At 42.9% G+C, this 18,184-nt stretch overlaps 1 protein-coding gene across 2 annotated transcripts in view; it reads right to left on the reverse strand.

Moving 5' to 3' along the window:
* Positions 1 to 11,159: 11,159 nt before the first annotated feature.
* Positions 11,160 to 18,184, reverse strand: part of KLHL30 (kelch like family member 30) — a 71,436-nt gene continuing 64,411 nt past the window's right edge. For both annotated transcript variants that reach the window (XM_033959204.1, XM_033959203.1), the window contains exon 8: positions 11,160 to 13,397. In XM_033959204.1, coding sequence (XP_033815095.1) covers positions 13,149 to 13,397 — 249 coding nt within the window. In that variant the 3' untranslated portion in view covers positions 11,160 to 13,148. The remainder of the gene's footprint in view (positions 13,398 to 18,184) is intronic.

Genomic DNA, 18,184 nt, shown 5'->3' on the forward strand with positions numbered 1-18,184 from the left:
ATACATAATTCAGTTGTTAAAAGAATGACACTCTTAAAAATGGTCGATAAACATCAGAAATCTTCATATCCAGTTTGAATATAAAATTTCAACTAAAAAAAGCCTTCACAAAAAGTTGAATTTTTAACATTTTCTTAATATTCATTCATTCTAGCAGCACACAAATGCAGAATTCTTGGCAGGGTATTCCACAGCTTTACACCCGCTTCAGATAACATAGTCACACCAGTCTTAATGTGGGAGATTAATATATTACCTTCCAAACATATTTCATACTGTTTTCTGATCTCAGACTTTTTTCAGGCTGATAGATTTCAAAAATTGTTGTAGATCCAATAATAATAATAATAATAATAACTTTATTCTTGTATACCGCAATACCATGGAAGTTCAATGCGGTTAACAATAGAAGAGACTGTACATTTACAGCGATGATACATATTACAGTGTTGTTACATTTACAGAGATGTTACATAAATAGCAGTAATAAAAAGGCATATACTAAAGAAGAGACAGTACGTATATAGCGATGTTACATGTTATAGCGGTGGTAAATGGAGACAATGAAAAGGCAGGGCAATTAGATAAAACAGAGATTGAGAAAGAGAGGCCATAGTGGCTTGGGAGGGGGCCGTAGTCAGAGGGAATGGAGGCATGTCGAGGTCAGGAGGGTGCAGGGAAGGAGGGAAGGCAGCGTTAGCGGAATTTGTCGAAGAGGTAGGTTTTTAGTGACTTCCTGAACAGGTGGTAGGGCGGGGAGTTGGAGATGAGGGCGGTAAGGCAATTGTTCCATTTGCCCGCTTGGAATGCTAGGGTTCTATCAATGAATCTCTTGTAGAGGCAGCCTTTTAGGGAGGGAAAGGTGAATAGGTGGGCGTTTCGTGTGCGAGAGGGGCCTGCTATTTCAAGGTGATCAGACAAGTAGATTGGGGAAGATCCTGTAAGAGTTTTGAAACAGAGGCAGGCGAATTAAAGATGATCCTTGCCTCAACTGGAAGCCAATGGAGTTTGGTGTAGTAGGGGCTAACATGGTCGTATTTTTTGAGATCATAGATGAGGCGGACGGCCGCATTTTGGACTGTTCTAAGACGTTTGATGGTATTTTTATAGGATCCCAGGTAAATAATGTAGTCTAATATGCTTAATACCAGAGATTGAACGAGTAGACGGAAGGCTTGGTGGTCGAAGTAGCGTTTGATGGTGCGCAGTTTCCAGAGGGTACAGAAACATTTTTTCACCTGGGCACTGGTATGGTCATCGAAGGTTAGGGTGCGGTCCAGGATGACTCCAAGGATTTTTATGGTGGGTAAGATAGGGTAATCTAGCCCATTCAATCTGAGGGAAGTGTTTGTTAATTTGTGGTTGGGACTCGCTAGGAAGATTTTGGTTTTTTCAGAGTTCAATTTTAATTTGAGTTTTGAGGTCCACAGTTCTAACTTGGTGAGGATAGATGCGATGAGTTTTTCCGTTTCTAGAGTGAGTGAGGTAATGGGGACAATGATGGTGATGTCATCTGCGTATATGAACGATTTTAGGTTAGAGTTTGCTAGGCTTCGTGCCAGAGGGGTCAAGTAAATATTGAATAGGGAGGGGGATAGGGGAGAGCCTTGTGGGACTCCACAAGGGTTACGCCAGTGGTGGGAGAAGGCTCCATTACTGTGGACCTGGTAGGTACGGTTTGTTAGGAAGCCTGTGAACCAATCTATTACCTGTCCGGAGATCCAATGGACTGATGCACCTGACAGTTTAGCAAATGAATATCATACACTGAACAGGAGCTGTATTGATTAAGTTACGCTGTATTTCAATTAATATTTTTAATCATGATTAATCATATGGTTTTAAAAAAATGTTTTAATTCCTTGTGACTCTGGGCAAGTCACTTAACCCTCCCTTTGCCCAGGTATAAAATAAGTACCTGTATATAATATGTAAACTTCTTTCACTGTAACCACAGAAAGGTGGTATATCAAATTCCATCCCCTTTTACTTCCCTGACTGAGGGCTGGATTCTCAAAACTTTCTGTGTCTTTAATGATGGTCGCTAAACTGGCTCCTGTCGGTTTAGTGTGGCAGTATTTTACCGCACTATTATCAGAACGGCTCACCATGGTCTTTTGCCGAGCTTCCTAGCAGCCTCCGATTCTGCCATGCAAATGTATTACAATGAGGTCATAAATATTAAAATGATAGTAAAATGGACTCAGTAATATTCCGGGTGATTCTACATCATCACTGGGTGATTCTCCAAGGGTGCCGCTGACTTTTGATAACCAAAAATTACATGCTGGTCTGGAAGTGCTGGTACTGTGAAAAGCATGTCTCAGGCGTGTGTTTCTGGCTGTAAAAAACATTCACATTAATGATAGTAGTATAGTTGTATAATAGTTTTGGGTAAAAAAAGTCTCAAAGGCATTGTTTTGGGTGCGTGTTCTAAAGGTGTGTCTTATGCATGCTTGTTGAAAGCCGATACTTGCACTTCCCATCCCTTCCCTTTCCCTCCATCCAATAGTGCCTATGATATGTGCATATATTGTACTCCAATAAGGTACGCCCACAATATGCATGCCTACAGCATAGCATTTTCCTGCACATGTTCACATTTATGCCTCATTCTATGGACTATTCTGCTATCATTAGCAACTCATCTCATGTAAATTTGGCAACCCTCTATGAACCTCATTTGCAAGTGGAGTTCTTTGAGAATGTCTCATCTTTTTTAAATTGTTACATTTACGGCCACAACAGCAGTCCATTAGATTTTACCAGCAATATTAGAGAATCCGGCCCTGATAATCTTCCTCTCTCTCACCCCCAGAGCCAGTGTCTCTCCCTTTCTTCTTCCTTCAGGTTCTACCACTTCACTCCCATGACCAATGAGCAGCACCTAGCTCTTCTCTTGGCCATAGCTTCTACCAGTGCCCCCCCCCCCCACCAATTTTGCTTGCGGGTTTGCAGCTCACTCCCTTCCTCCCACTTGGGATTCAGCATCCGTCTCCTCAATCTCACCCCTCTCCCACACACACTAGTTTACCTTAAAGATGATATTCTGTTGATCCTCGGCAGTGGCACCATTGCACATACACTGCTTGCAGCCTGCTCTGAAATTTCTCCCCTGATCCATCTCACCCATGTGGAAAAAGGAACTGATGTCAGAGGGACAGCTACAGACCAGGTCATAGGCAGCATATGTGCGTCACTGCTGCTGCCAAGGACCAACAGAAGACTACATTTAAGGTAGACTGGTGTGGGTAGGGGGAAAGATACCAGATCGCTCCAAATACAGGGTTGGGAGTGGAAGAGAGCAGAAATGATGCTGGGAGGACATAGGAGAAGCTGCAGTTAATAATTAATTCAAATAATCCTAATAATTACCAGCTTATCTTGTTTTTTTGGCTGGGAAGGGTGGGGTTGGGGGGGTTACTAATATATTTGTGCCTTGACTTTATCATTGTATTATGTGATCTCAATTAATAAAACTATTCTGACATAAACTTGCAGTCCTAATTTAAATGTTTCTTTTTTTCTGCCATTCAATCCAATAAAAGCTCTGTGCAGTATATTGCTAGAAAAAAACCCCTGTAATATCTTCAATATAAGTTCAAAAGCTAAAGAGACTCTTCTCTTTAGTCCTGTGCACTAATTCCCTGCCTACTGCTAAGCTTCAGTAGAAACATTAAATCATCACATATCTTTATTCTGTATTCCTTTATGTGTCTTTCTTGTCTGTATCTTCTAAGCATCTTCTATTTTCTATGCTGTACTGTATATTTAGCTTTCATTTATTTGTTTGCATGGTGCATTTTCGTTTACTTTGATGGTCATTTTCAATATATCTAAATCCAAGTTTGACATTATTCTGCCATTATGTTTCTCTGTTTAGATGTTTTGTGGGACATGCACAAAAATCCAGTACTAAACACGCCCATTTTCAAAGCTGCAAAATGTCTATTTTTAACCATTTTTGAAAAAAAACAACAAACCCCCCCCCCCCCCCCAACATATCCAAAAGAAAAATGCACAAAATAAGCCTTTGAGATGTAGGAAGGGCCAGTATTTCTAGTAGACTGACCACACAGACATCTCAGCAGAGCAGTAGGGCACCCTAGGTGGCACTCTAATGAACTTCACATAAGAAGGCCCAGGTACACATTTCACCATAACCTCCTCCAAAACCTACTGGACCCAACTGTACACCACATCAATAACCTTTATGCCTGAAGGTGTCACTTATATGTAGGTACAGTGGGATTTGTTTTTATATTAACACCTTTTAAATATTTAAACATCTACCGTGTTTTCCTGAAAATAAGCCCTACCCCAAAAATAAGCCCTAGTCCTGGGATTTGCCGGCAACTCTTCACCCCCCACCCTCCCCCTTCATCAGGGGCTGGGCTCAGCGTGGCTGCACTTTTCAAGGCTGTATTGTTTGCTCCCCTGATGAGCCAAACATTGGTGAAACAAGGTTGCTAGTTGGGAAGATTGGAGAACACGTGACAAGTCGTCTTTTGTCAGCTAAGTCCATGAACGTGCCTCCAGTTGACTTTTCTAAACCTGAGCTGTTCTGTGAGGATTTTTTTTGCCAGTGAAATATCAAAAGCAGTTTTATTTGTACCTTTTGGTTCTATACTGCTACATTAGTCTGAGGCTTTTTCTCCTTCTTTTTGGGTGCATGCTGGGTTTGAAGAGGGGGGTACCTAGGTGCTACGATCACACATTTTGAATCATTAATTGAAATTTAGTTGCCAGATATTAGACCATTCCTCTAACTTTTGCAGATCCTTTTTCATGTTTACCATTCCCTGGTATCATCTGCGAAAAAACAAACCTTTCCTTCTAAAATATTCCTCATAAATCTTGGTATAATTTGCAAAAGGACAAACCCTTCCTTTTAACATACTGAACATATTCCTCACAGACATATTGAACAGGATCGGCCCCAGCACCGAACCCTGAGGGACTCCACTACTCACCTTTCCTTCCTCCAAGCAAATTCCATTAACCACCACCCTCTGGCGTCTGTCCATCAACCAGATTCTAATCCAATTTACCACTTTGGATCCTAACTTCAGCCCATCAGGTTTGTTCAAGAGCCTCCTTTGAAGAACTGTGTCAAAGGCTTTTCTGAAATCTAAGTAAATTACATCTAGCATATGTCCTTGATCCAATTCTCTGGTCACCCAATCAAAAAATTCAATCAGGTTCATTTGGCATGATTTACCTTTAGTAAAACCATGTTGCCTCGGATCCTGTAACCCATTAGATTCTAGGAATTTCACTATCCTTTCTTTCAGCAACACTCCCATTATTTTTCCAACAAATAAAGTAAGTCTTACCGGCCTGTAGTTTCCCACTTCATCTCTGCAACCACTTTTGTGAATAGGGACTACATCCGTCTGTCTCCAGTCCCCAGGAACCACTCTTGTCTCCAGAGATTTGTTGAACAAGTCTTTAACAGGACCCACAAGAACCGCTCTGAGCTCCCTCAGTATCCTGGGATGGACCCTGTCCAGTCCCATTGTTTTGTCCACCTTCAATTTTTCAAGTTGTACATAAACACTTTCCTCCATGAATGGTGCAGAATCTACTCCATTTTCGTGTGTAACAAGTATCTTGTTACTTCTCCAGGATTTTCTTCTGTGAACACAGAAGTATTTGTTTAGCATGTTTGCTTTTTCTCATCACTCTCTACATATCGGTTCTTAGCATCTTTTAGTTTCACAATTCCATTTTTCATCTTCCTCCTTTCACTAATGAGAAGAGATTGGAAGACTTGAATATGAATAGTATAAATTGTACTTGAATATGAATATGTATAAATTAAATCTTTTTTCTTTGATATTTCTGGGCCATAGACTATACAGTCCGCCCGGTACTATCCTTAAGTTCCAATTATTGGAGTTACCAATGAAGCTGACTCCAGCCTATCTGAACTATCTAGTCTTTTGGCGGATACATACTGTAAAAGTCTGCCCAGCACTGTCCTCATGTTCTTTTTTTTTTAATCTTTATTGATTTTTAATCTGAAAACAGTGCCATACAAATATTATATGCATTGCACTAATATCTGTACAGGTAACATATATATTATTCAAGATTTTCAGCTTTCCTATATATAATAGTAACATAATATATAATATAAATGAAGAATAAAGTTACCTAAATGTCACCATCAATATTTATTCCCCTCCCTAAACCCCCCCCCTCCCCCAATGGATGTGTAAAGGTAAATGAACAGAAGGAAAGATAAGATAAATAGACATTATTATAATTTCATAAATTTAGAAATTTAGTCAATGGACTCCACTAAATCCCCTACACTCTGTATTAATTCTTTCATATCTGTATGTAGTGCACACATTCACCCACCAAAAAGTGTAACTTATTCTGTCATGATTTTTCCAGTTACTTGTGATCAATTGAATGGCTTTGCCTGTCATGATCATAAATAGACGACTCTTAAATATATCTAATGTGGGTTTCACATGTAATATCGTTCCACAAATTATAGCCTCATATGATAGTGGAACATTTGAATCCAAAACTAGATTTATTTGTCCCCAGATTGACTTCCAAAATATAAATATAAACGGACAACAATATAGCAGATGATCCAAAGTCCCTATATCAATATGACAATGCCAGCATCTATTAGACTTAGAACTATCTATTTTATTTAATCGAACTGGGGTCCAGAAAATCCTATGTAACAAAAATAACCATGTTTGTCTCATAAATGCTGACGCTGTACATTTCAATCTCCAAGTCCAAATTCGTGGCCAATGAGACACAGAAATATACTGTTTTATCTCGATGCTCCAGATGTCTCTAAGACTATTTTTTGGCTTTTTATTCAAAAATCCAGAAATCAATTTGTACCACTGGGCAGCCTGATGTCCTACTAAATCAGTTTGGTAGTAAAGGATCTGCAGGCTAAAAAAGTTTTTAAATTTTTCCATTCAGGGAACCCACTCTGAATAGCTTGCTCATGTTCCAAATTACTGGAGTTCCCACTGAAACCCACCCCAGCCCATCCTAAACCAAATTGTCATATATGGGGCACAGACTGTGTACGTGTGCCCAGTACCAGCCTTAGATCTTCAGTTTATACTATTCATTTTCTAATTAGAGATCCTCAGTGTTCACCCCAGTTTTTTTGAATTCTGTCACCATTTTCATCTCCACCACCTCTCTTGGGAAGGCATTCCAGGCTTCAACCACTCTCTCCATGAAAAATAATTTCCTAGCAATACTCCTATATCTTCCACCCCTCAACTTTCATTTATGCCCTCTAGTTTTATCGTTTTCCCTTCTCTAGAAAAGATTTGGTTTTCAGGTATTTAAGCACATGTATCATATCTTCTTATCCCTCCTCTCTTCTAGATTATACATATTCAAGTCTTTCAATCTCTTCTCATATGTCTTTTGACACAAACCCCCTACCATTTTTGTTGCCCTCATCTGGACCGCTTCAAGTCTTCTTATATCCTTAGCCAGATATGGTCTCCAAAACTGAACACAGTACTTCAAGTTGGGCCTCACCAACGACCTGTACAGGGGCATCAACACTTCCTTTCTTCTGCTGGTTATACTTCCTCTCTATACAGCCTAGCATCCTTCTAGCTTCATATAAATTTCCTGTTTTTGTTTTAATAACTCTTCTCCAGAGAACACCTACATATATATCACATAGAAGTGGTGCAAAGTTGTCCCAGTGTTTAATTTTGTGCATATACGAGGGGCCACTGAAAAGTTATCAGTCCAACCAACAAAGTTGGGGCAGTCTCCACCGAAGGCTATACACTTAGGGCTCCTTTTACTAAGGTGCGCTAGCATTTTTAGCGTATGCAGGATATTATCGCGCGCTATGCGGCTAGAACTAACGCCAGCTCAATGCTGGCGTTAAGGTCTAGCGCGCGTGGCTATTCCGTGCGTTAATGCCATAATGCAGCTTAGTAAAAGGAGCCCTTAGTCCAGTGATTTTCCATTTTTTTCATTCCATATGTTTCTGATGGAACAAAACACAAGGATAATTTTGTAAATGCATACTTCAACATGTAAGCTGTAAAATTTGGTAAATCATGTTTTCCATGTAGAAAAATGCTCTTCTAAAATTGTCTAGCTGTACACATGTTTAAAATGTAGACACATTAGACTTTTGAAGTCAAAAATGAAAGAAACAATTTCTCAGATTGTGGACCCCATATTTACAGACTCTTCCCGCTAGGGTTCACGCCACCTTTTTATCCACCCTAGATTGCAATGATCTGGGCTTTTTTGCTACATGGATCTTGTTTTACTGCAATTCCAGAAAAATAAAAAAAGGGGGGGGGGTTAGGGGGGACTGTGAGAAAACATTGTTACATTTCTACTGGTCATTGTATGGTTTGTATTACACTGCACAACAATTTTTTGGTTAAGTCTTGATTCCTGAAAAGTTTTTGGTGATTATGACAGGTACCAACTTGGTATGCTCAAATATGGTTTTGGTTTTACTGCATCACGTAAGAACTATGAGAAATAGACATTTTTATGTTTACTGACAATAAAATATATAGTCAAGTTTACGTTTCGCACAAGCGACTAAATGAAACAGAATTAAAAGTGTTTTGCTCCCGAGTTTCTTTTATATTCAGTGTCTGGTGCATCACGTTGTAGCATCCAACAATAGTCGGCAAGCATTGACGGATTCCAATTGCCCTGGTATCGTTTCTCCATCGTAGCTATGTCTTGATGAAACCTTTCACCGTGCTCGTCACTCACAGCACCGAGATTTGCGGGGAAGAAGTCCAAGTGTGAATGGAGGAAATGAATCTTGAGTGACATATTGCACTTCATTCTCTTGTATGCTTTGAGAAGTTTGTCTACCAGCTGAATGTAGTTTGGGGCTCTGTAATTGCCCAGAAAATTGTCAACAACGTCTTTCAAGGCTTTCCAGCCAATTTTTTCCGGCCCAACTAACAGATCTTCAAATCGCTTGTCACTCATAACATGTCTGATCTGGGGGCCAACAAAAATACCCTCTTTGATCTTGGCATCAGTTATTCTTGGGAACATCTGTCTTAAATAACGAAAACCTTCCCCTTCCTTGTTCATTGCTTTCACAAAATTCTTCATGAGTCCCAGTTTAATGTGAAGAGGAGGCAAAAATATCTTTGTCGGGTCAACAAGCGATTCATGTGCTACATTTTTCTGTCCTGGAACTAACTTTTTACGGAGTGGCCAGTTCTTTCTAGAATAGTGCGACTCTCTGTCTCGGCTGTCCCATTCGCAGATGAAACAGCAGTACTTTGTATAGCCAAGCTGCAGTCCTAGTAACAGAGCAACGACTTTGAGGTCTCCACAGATATTCCAGTTATACCTGGTATACTGGACATACTTTAGTAACATTTCCATATTCTCATATGTTTCTTTCATATGTGCTGCATAGCCAACAGGTACTGAAGGATAAACGTTGCCATTGTGCAACAGAACAGCTTTCAGGCTTAACATTGACGAATCAATGAAAAGACGCCACTCTTCCGGGTTGTGATCACAACCAAAGACCGAGAACAATCCTTCAATGTCACAACAGAAACAGAGACTGTCGACTTGTGCAAAAAATTTGGTTATATCATGATGCCGGTCTCGAAACACAGAAATTTTCGTACCTGGTGATAGCAAACACCATTCCTGCAGTCTCGAACCTAGCAGCTCAGCTTTTGCTTTTGACAGACCCAAATCTCTGACCAAATCGTTCAATTCGGACTGTGTTATCAGATGTGGATCGCCTGATGAGGATGGTTCAAAATCCGGGTCAATGTCACTGTTAGAACCCTGCACTGCAGTTTCTTCATCTGGTTCGTCTAAGGTCCAATCCTCTGGTGGTTTCGGAACTGGAAGACTGTCATCATGTGGCATGGGTCTCATTGCTGAAGGCAGATTAGGATATTCAATTGACTTCTTGTTTTTGGCAGAGAAACCAGACACATTAGTCAAACAGAAATAACAGTCCGTCACATGGTCTTTCTGTTCTCGCCATATCATCGGAACAGCAAATGGCATCGTCTTTCGAGTACCTCTGAGCCAGGCTCTCAGACTAACAGCACATGTCGCACAGCAAATGTGAGGCGCCCATTGCTTGTCTTGATCACCTATTTTGCAGCCAAAATACAGATGATAGGCTTTCTTTACAAGGGCAGTCATCGAACGTCTCTGAGGCGTAAGTGTATATTCCCCACAGATATAGCAGAATGTGTCGCGGCTGTTACGACACCGACGAGACATATTGCCCGACACCAAAACGTCTATAGCATCAAGCTTACTTACTGTTATATTGCTACAGCTACTATACTACTATACTTTACTATACTGATACTATATACACACACGGACTATCTATATTAACCAAATGAGCAGGATCGGTGTATGGAAGCCACCATTATAGCATGGTGAGACAGCGCAAGCTCGTTCAGACCTGCCCAGACATGCCCAGGATGTCATCTTCCATAAAACAGCTTCCAACCTGGCTAGATTTTATGCATGGACATACCCAGGCGGCACAAACCGTTGTTGATAAGACACTTATGGGAGAAAAAATTGTTTGCATCCAAATATAAGAAAAAATCACGACAAAATTGAAGATTTCTCTGAAATGGTACGTGATGGGTAATTTTTGATGTAATATTCATGATCAGCACCCAAAATTCTATAAGAAACACCCAGCAGTGTTCAGGAAGCAAAAACTTTGTTGTGCAGTGTTATCGACATCTGCAAGATTTCAGATTGTATTGTGTTGCTGTTTCTTTAAGCTGTTTTGGTTCATTTGTATAATGACAACAAAGATATTTCTAACTATAAAAATGTAGACACATTAAAAATGTACACCTGCTTTCACATAATTTGTTCAAAGTGGTTCCTGAAGAGAGGCTAGAGTTATAATGTACATGAATATTTCATAAAATACGAACGTATGCATATAAATTAATTTTTTGGGATCTGGTGTGGATTTGTGCATTGACTTTTGTGCACTGTTTTGGATGGTCTTGAGACAGAGCCAGCCTGATCACCAGGCAGACTAAGGGCTCCTTTTACTAAGCTGCGTTAGGGCTTTAACACACAGAATAGCGTGCGCTACATTGCCGTGTGCGCTAGACCTTAACGCCAGCATTGAGTTGGCATTAGTTCTAGCTGCGTAGCATGTGGTAATATCTTGCGTGCGCTAAAAATGCTAGTGCACCTTAGTAAAAGGAGCCCTAGGTGTTTATCTATAGTGGTACAACTTCAGTCGTAGCACCAGCGTAGTACTCAGTGTCATTAATGCAGGGTCAGCTTGGCCAGTTGATAAGTTTTATGGGAGCAGGATACAGCAGGCCTTGTGTATGCATGATTGCTCAAAGCCCTGTGCCAACCCAAGATATTGTCCCAAGCAAACTTGGTAGAGTAGTGCATTAGCAGCAACTGAAGGTGCAAGAGGGGTGAGGTAGGCCCTAATGGGGATGAAGAAAAAGGGGAAGATACTAGACACATGAGAGAAGGAAGAAGATGCTGGACTATGGCAGATAGGGCTGAGTTACCCTTATAAAATAAGTTTAAATGCAATGTACCTTTTTTAACTTCTCTCATAAGTGTCCTCTTTTAAAAATGCAACTCTCCATGCCTATGTAAATCTCCTAAACTGTTAAAGTTGATCCTAAAAAAAAATAAAAGCTTGCAATTTTATTTCATTTTCTATCAAATTATCTTTCTCCATCCAAATAATAAGACAGCATTTTTTTTTAAGATTATAAAAAGAAAAGTCTGAGACACTGAGCCAACTGTGCCCTATAAGACAATGTGGTTGTCATATCAATACAAAAATTACCTGGCAATATCTTCATTTACAGAACTGTAGTAAACTATGTATTTGCATACATGTTTATACCCCTGGAGAATCAACACTGCAAACTTAGGAGTCAGATGTGTTGATGGACAAGTTCATTAGTAAAATCCGTTTTAGAAAGTGATGGGCGAGAGAGCTATGAAATAGCATTTTAGAAAGGATGTCCAGATCAGTAGATCATGGTGGCACTTGCATTTTAGAAAAAGATCTGCCAATAGTAGAGCCAGTTCTAGAATACAGGAGAATGGACGCCCATGTGCTGATCACTTCCAGCATGAACATTCATTTTACAAACTCAAACATCTAACATTTGAAAAGGGCAATAGCAGGGGCATGAATGCCAATGTGACAGTAGTGGAAAATCCATGTTATAAAACGACCACACAGACATCCATGTACCAGGATTTGAAAGATTATGTCAGCCCTTGTAGTACCATGAATGTCAATATCTCCTGAAGCTGTCACAAAACCTAGTATCCCTCGCTAGTTTAGCATTTGGGGAATGGGGGACACCAACCACCAGAAGACTATAGGAGGACATCACTTCATACCTCCAGAAACAGATCTAAATGGCAATATCCACCTTTTGGGGCACAGACATACCTTCTCCTGAAATGAGAGATGGACATTCATATTTTGGCCCTTCCCTTGTCCTGCTCAAAACATGACTAGACCAGGACCCCTTCCCATATGGATGCACTGCATTTTTAAACACTCTATCCAAGTTTTATAAAACTTGGATTTAGTCATCCTTGCAATATAGACATCCATATGCTGGTTTTCAGACATCAAAAACATAAATAGAGCTTCAAAAATAAGTCATAGGCTGCAAAACAAAAGAGTATACAAAGGGAATATGTTGGCAGTGACTAGAAACTAAACAACATACTTAGGGCTCCTTTTACAAAGGTGCGCTAGCTGAAAAATTACCACCTGCTTAAAAGGAGGCGGTAGCGGCTAGCGCGTATGACATTTTAGCGTGCGCTATTCCGCGCGTTAAGGCCCTAATGCACCTTTGTGAAAGGAGCCCTTAGTGTTGCATTATGTGACATTCAAGCAAGAAATGATATAACAAAGCCTGCCACAGAGTAAGTAGTAGAGTGTGTTCTGAGAAGGTAGCTTCTCCTTAAAAGCCTTCGTCTAGTGAATATCACTTTTAAGTGGAACTAGAAACAAGTTCTAATCCAGATGAAAATTGAACACAGAAAATAAAAACCCCAATGGTAGAAACCAAAACAAGATCTTCACTATATGCCTTGCTTTTCAGTGGTTAGCCCAGTCTTTCTTATTACTCCACAGTCTCAAGGAAAGGTTCAGTCCACTTGGAAGTGTCCATGAAAATGGAAGAGGTGCTGTGATAGAGCCAGAGACAGGGTAAGCTTCCCGCCCGTGTCCAAACATCCTTGGCACAATCATATACTTCCATCTCCACCTGGTAATCACCTTCCATGCCCTTCCAGTGTCCACCAGTTACGTAGATTTTGCCTCCAATTGCTACCATCCCTCCATTTTCATGTAGTGTATGAAGAAGTTGCACCTTTAAGAAAGATGTTCGAGTTTATTTAAGTCTTACACTTCTGGGAAAAACAGAAAAAGCTCAACCATATAATCTTACATATATCTTATTGGGTTATCACAGCATGTGTGAAAATATTACAGTTGAGCAAGCCATGGATTCATAGATGATGAGCAAGCTGAAAATATGACAGGTGACTTGAGTCAGAACCAAGATGGGAAAGCTGACCTTGTTCTAACAGCCAAACAAATAATACTTAACACAAGTTATCTATTAACTCAGACAAAAAAGAGTGTCTTTGGTTTTGCCCCGAGATTTCTTTGGCAACCTACGATTAAGAAACCGCTTCTTTTGCTTTGAGTTACAAGGGGTGCTGAAAAGTTTTCAGCCCAACCAAGATGAGAATGATGTGGATATGATCAATCAATGATCTGAAACAATGTCAAAACACAGAAGTTTGTTTCTGCAAATTGGCACTTAATGAAATAAGATAACATTCTTTACAGTGACAAAATAAGGCTCAGAATTTAGGAAGTTGGTTGGCTGGGCTGAGAACTTTTCAGCAACCCTTCATATTATTAAAAACTGTCTTTCATTTAAACCTCATATTTCAAAAATATTTCAAAAAGTTTTTTCTCCCTTAGTAAGATTGGGTCTTTAAAACCTTATTTTGAGCCCAAAGCCTTAAAGACTCTAATTCACGCACTTGTTCTAAACAAATTAGGAGCCCTTTTACTACACTGCAGTAAGCCCTAGCACTACTGCGTGCTTTCCACATAATTAAAAGGCTTCCTGCAGGATCTATGCTGGTGTCCTGTGATAAAATAATCAATCTGTGCATGCATAGTAGAGAGTTGCGCGGGGACAGAAATCCCACCCGTCCCCGCCAAAGTTCCACCCGTCCCCACCCGTCCCCGCGAGGAATCCCCTCCGTCCCCACCCGTCCCCGCGAGGAATCCCCTCCGTTCCCGCCCGTCCATATAAACTTCAGAAATAGTTATTTCATTTAATTATGCTACTGAATTAAAGGCTCTGGTAGAAACCCATTTACAAATAAGCAAAAAGACTTTATTAATTTGAAAATATTAATTGGGAAGAATACATACTTTGCAAATGGGTTTCTACCAGAGCCTCTAATGTTTATAAATTTTTATCAACAACTAATGTACTACTTTATCCTGAAGCAAAATAAAAAAAAGAAATATAATTCTTTTCCTACCTTTGTTGCCTGGTTTCTGCTTTCCTCATGTTCTCATTCAATTCCTTCCATCCACTGTCTCTCTTCCTTCTGCATCTTCCATTTGCTCTGGTACTGTGCCTCTCCCTTTCTTCCCCCTTCCAAATTGGTCTGGCACCCATCTTCTTCTCTCCGCTCCCCCATAGTCTGGCATCTGTCTTCTTCCCTGCCAGTGTCTTCTCCCTACTCTCTCTTCCCCATTTCCTTTCAGCGTCCTTCTCCCCCCCATCTTCCCCATGTCCTGTCAGCGTCCTTCTCCCCCCTCTGTCTTCCACATGTGCTTTCAGTGTCCTTCTCCCCCCCTCTGCTTCCCCATGTCCTTTCAGCGTCCTTCTCCCTCTCTGTCTTCCCCATGGCCTTTCAGCGTCCTTCTCCACCCACCCCCCGTCTTCCCCATGTCCTTTCAGCGTCCTTCTCCACCCCTTTGTCTTCCCCATGTGCTTTCAGCATCCTTCTCCCCCCTCTGTCTTCCACAAGTGCTTTCAGAGTCCTTCCCCCCCCCCGCCCGCCCTTCCCATGGCCTTTCAGCGTCCTTCTCCACCCCTTTGTCTTCCCCATGTCCTTTCAGCGTCCTTCTCCACCCCTTTGTCTTCCCCATGTGCTTTCAGCATCCTTCTCCCCCCTCTGTCTTCCACAAGTGCTTTCAGATTCCTTCACCCCCCCCCGCCCTTCCCATGCCTTTCAGCGTCCTTCTCCACCCCTTTGTATTCCCCATGTGCTTTCAGCGTCCTTCTCCCTCCTCTGTCTTCAAGTGCTTTCAGAGTCCTTCCCCCCCTCCTCCCGTCTTCCCCATGGCCTTTCAGCGTCCTTCTCCCCACTCCTTCTCTACCGCCCCGGGTGCAGTACAGCCGGCCAGGTCCCCTTACTTTTGTGGCACTTCCCCGACCGACTGACAACAGCCCCGGTCCGACAAACCTCCCTGCCCTTAACTGCGAATCTAAATTACCTTATTACAGCTGCTGTAAGAAGATAATTTAGATTCGCGGCTACAGGGCAGGGAGGATTGTCGGACCGGGGCTGTTGTCGGTCGGTCGGTCGGTCGGGGAAGTGCCACAAAAGTAAGGGGACCTGGCCGGCTGTGCTGCAACCGGGGCGGGGTGTGGCGGGGCGGACCGCCCCCTCCCTTGGTAGCCACTCGAACCGCGAGGATACTCTCCTCCTTACCTGCACTGCCTGCAGCACAGAGCCAAACGGAAGTCTTTCCGACGTCAGCGCTGACGTCGGGAAGACTTCCGTTCGGCTCTGTGCTGCAAGCAGAGAAGGTAGGGAGAAGAGCCGCGCGACTGAGTACATCCAGCTTTGTTTAAGCCCTCCCTCCCCTCCGACGTCAGCGCTGACGTCGGGAAGACTTCCGTTCGGCTCTGTGCTGCAAGCAGAGAAGGTAGGGAGAAGAGCCGCGCGACTGAGTACATCCAGCTTTGTTTAAGCCCTCCCTCCCCTCCGACGTCAGCGCTGACGTCGGGAAGACTTCCGTTCGGCTCTGTGCTGCAAGCAGAGAAGGTAGGGAGAAGAGCCGCGCGACTGAGTACATCCAGCTTTGATTCCCGTCGTCCCCGTTCCCGTGCAGCTCTCTAATGCATAGTGAGCAGGGCCGCCATCAGGGCAGTACTATCAGTCCTGCATTCAGGGGCCCGGAGCTGACAGGGGGCCCGGGCCAGTAACGTACCTAGGGGGGGCGGTGCACAGGAGAGAGAGCTGAACGGGAACGATGGGGGACCCGCGGGGTTAAATATAACTCAAGCCGCGAGGCTCGTCTTCTACTCCGACTGCCCTGCCGCTCACACAGCCGATCGGAAGTCTTCCCCGACGTCAGCGCTGAAGTCGGGGAGACTTCTGGTCGGCTATGTGTGCGTGGCGGGAAAGGCAGGAAATAGAAGACAAGCCTACGCGGCTCGAGCTACATTTTGCTGAGAAAGTTGCTAAGATGGGCTGGGAGGCAAACGGGGAACACAAAACGGGGAGGGAGTGTGTTTTGGACACAAGGCATGAACTTGGGAGAGAGGAAGGGAGGGAAAGAGATGCTGAGGTGGGGAGAGAATGCATTTTTGGACACAGAAGGCATGGACTTGGGAGAGAGGAAGGGAGGGAAAGAGATGCTGAGGTGGGAGAGGGAATGCATTTTTGGACACAGAAGGCATGAACTTGGGAGAGAGGAAGGGAGGGAAAGAGATGCTGAGGTGGGGGAGGGAATGGGTTTTTGGACACAGAAGGCATGGACTTGGGAGAGAGGAATGGAGGGAAATAGATGCTGAGGTGGGGGAGGGAATGGGTTTTTGGACACAGAAGGCATGGACTTGGGAGGGAGGAAGGGAGGGAAAGAGATGCTGAGGTGGGGAGGGAATGCATTTTTGGTCTCAGAAGGCATGGACTTGGGAGAGAGGAAGGGAGGGAAAGAGATGCTGAGGTGGGGGAGGGAATGTGATTTTGGACACAGAAGGCAAGGACTTGGGAGAGAGAAAGGGAGGGAAAGAGATGGTTGTGTACTTGGGGAATAGAAGAAAGAAGAATTTTTGGTCATAGGGAGGGAGTGAGGTACAGACAGTGGCATACCAAGGTGGGGGTGGGGGCGGTCTGCCCCAGGTTTACGCCCCAAAGGGGTGCACAGCTGGCCACCCTCCAGTGTTCTCCCTAGGCTGGCAAACTGCGCCTCTTTAGCCACTTGAGTGCCACCGCCGGCTTTGGGAACAGGCCGGTTCCAAGTTCTCCCTGCTTTTCCCTGTGGGGCCGACCAACTCTCACCACCCACATCAATTCTGATGTCGGAGAGGACGTTCTGGGCCAGCCAATCACTGCCTGGGTGGCCCAGAATGTCCTCTATGACGTTAGAATTGACGTCGAGTGGCGAGAGTTGGTCGGCCCCGCGGGGAAGAGAAGCAGGGCGAACTCGGCGCCAGCCTGTTCCCGATAGAAGCCTATTCCCCAGTGGCGGTGGCAGCATTTTCCCAATGGTGGTGGCATAGGGGAGGGCAAGGAGAAAGAAAGAAAGGGGGGGACAGGGAGCCAGAAAAAAAAAAGAAAGGGGGCTGGGTGAAACAAAGAAAAATGGGGCACGGAGAGAGAGAGAAAGACAGACATACAGAATGAAAGGGGGTATGGAGAGAGAGAAAAAGAAAGAAGGGGGCAGGGTGAAACAAAGAAAAAGTTTGGGGAGGGAATGAGGTCTGGAGGAGAGGAAGCATACAGGAGGCTGAAAAAAGGGAAGAAATATTGGATGCACAGTCAGAAGAATAATGTGCAACCAGAGACTGATGAAATTACCAAAGGTAGGAAAATGATTTTATTTTCAATTTAGTGATCAAAATGTGTCCATTTTGAGAATTTATATATGCTGTCTATATTTTGCCCCCTTTTACTAAACCGCAATAGCGTTTTTTAGCGCAGGGAGCCTATGAGCTTCAAGAGCAGCGTGGGGCATTCAGCGCAGGTCCCTGCGCTAAAAACCGCTATCGCAGTTTAGTAAAAAAGGAGGGGGAATATTTGTCTATTTTTGTATAGTTGTTAGTGAGGTGACATTGCATAAAGTCATCTGCCTTGACCTCTTTGAAAACCCGCGGAATATAAATGATAATTA

Source organism: Geotrypetes seraphini, chromosome 9 (assembly GCF_902459505.1).
Source record: "Geotrypetes seraphini chromosome 9, aGeoSer1.1, whole genome shotgun sequence".
In the NCBI taxonomy this organism is placed as follows: domain Eukaryota; kingdom Metazoa; phylum Chordata; class Amphibia; order Gymnophiona; family Dermophiidae; genus Geotrypetes; species Geotrypetes seraphini.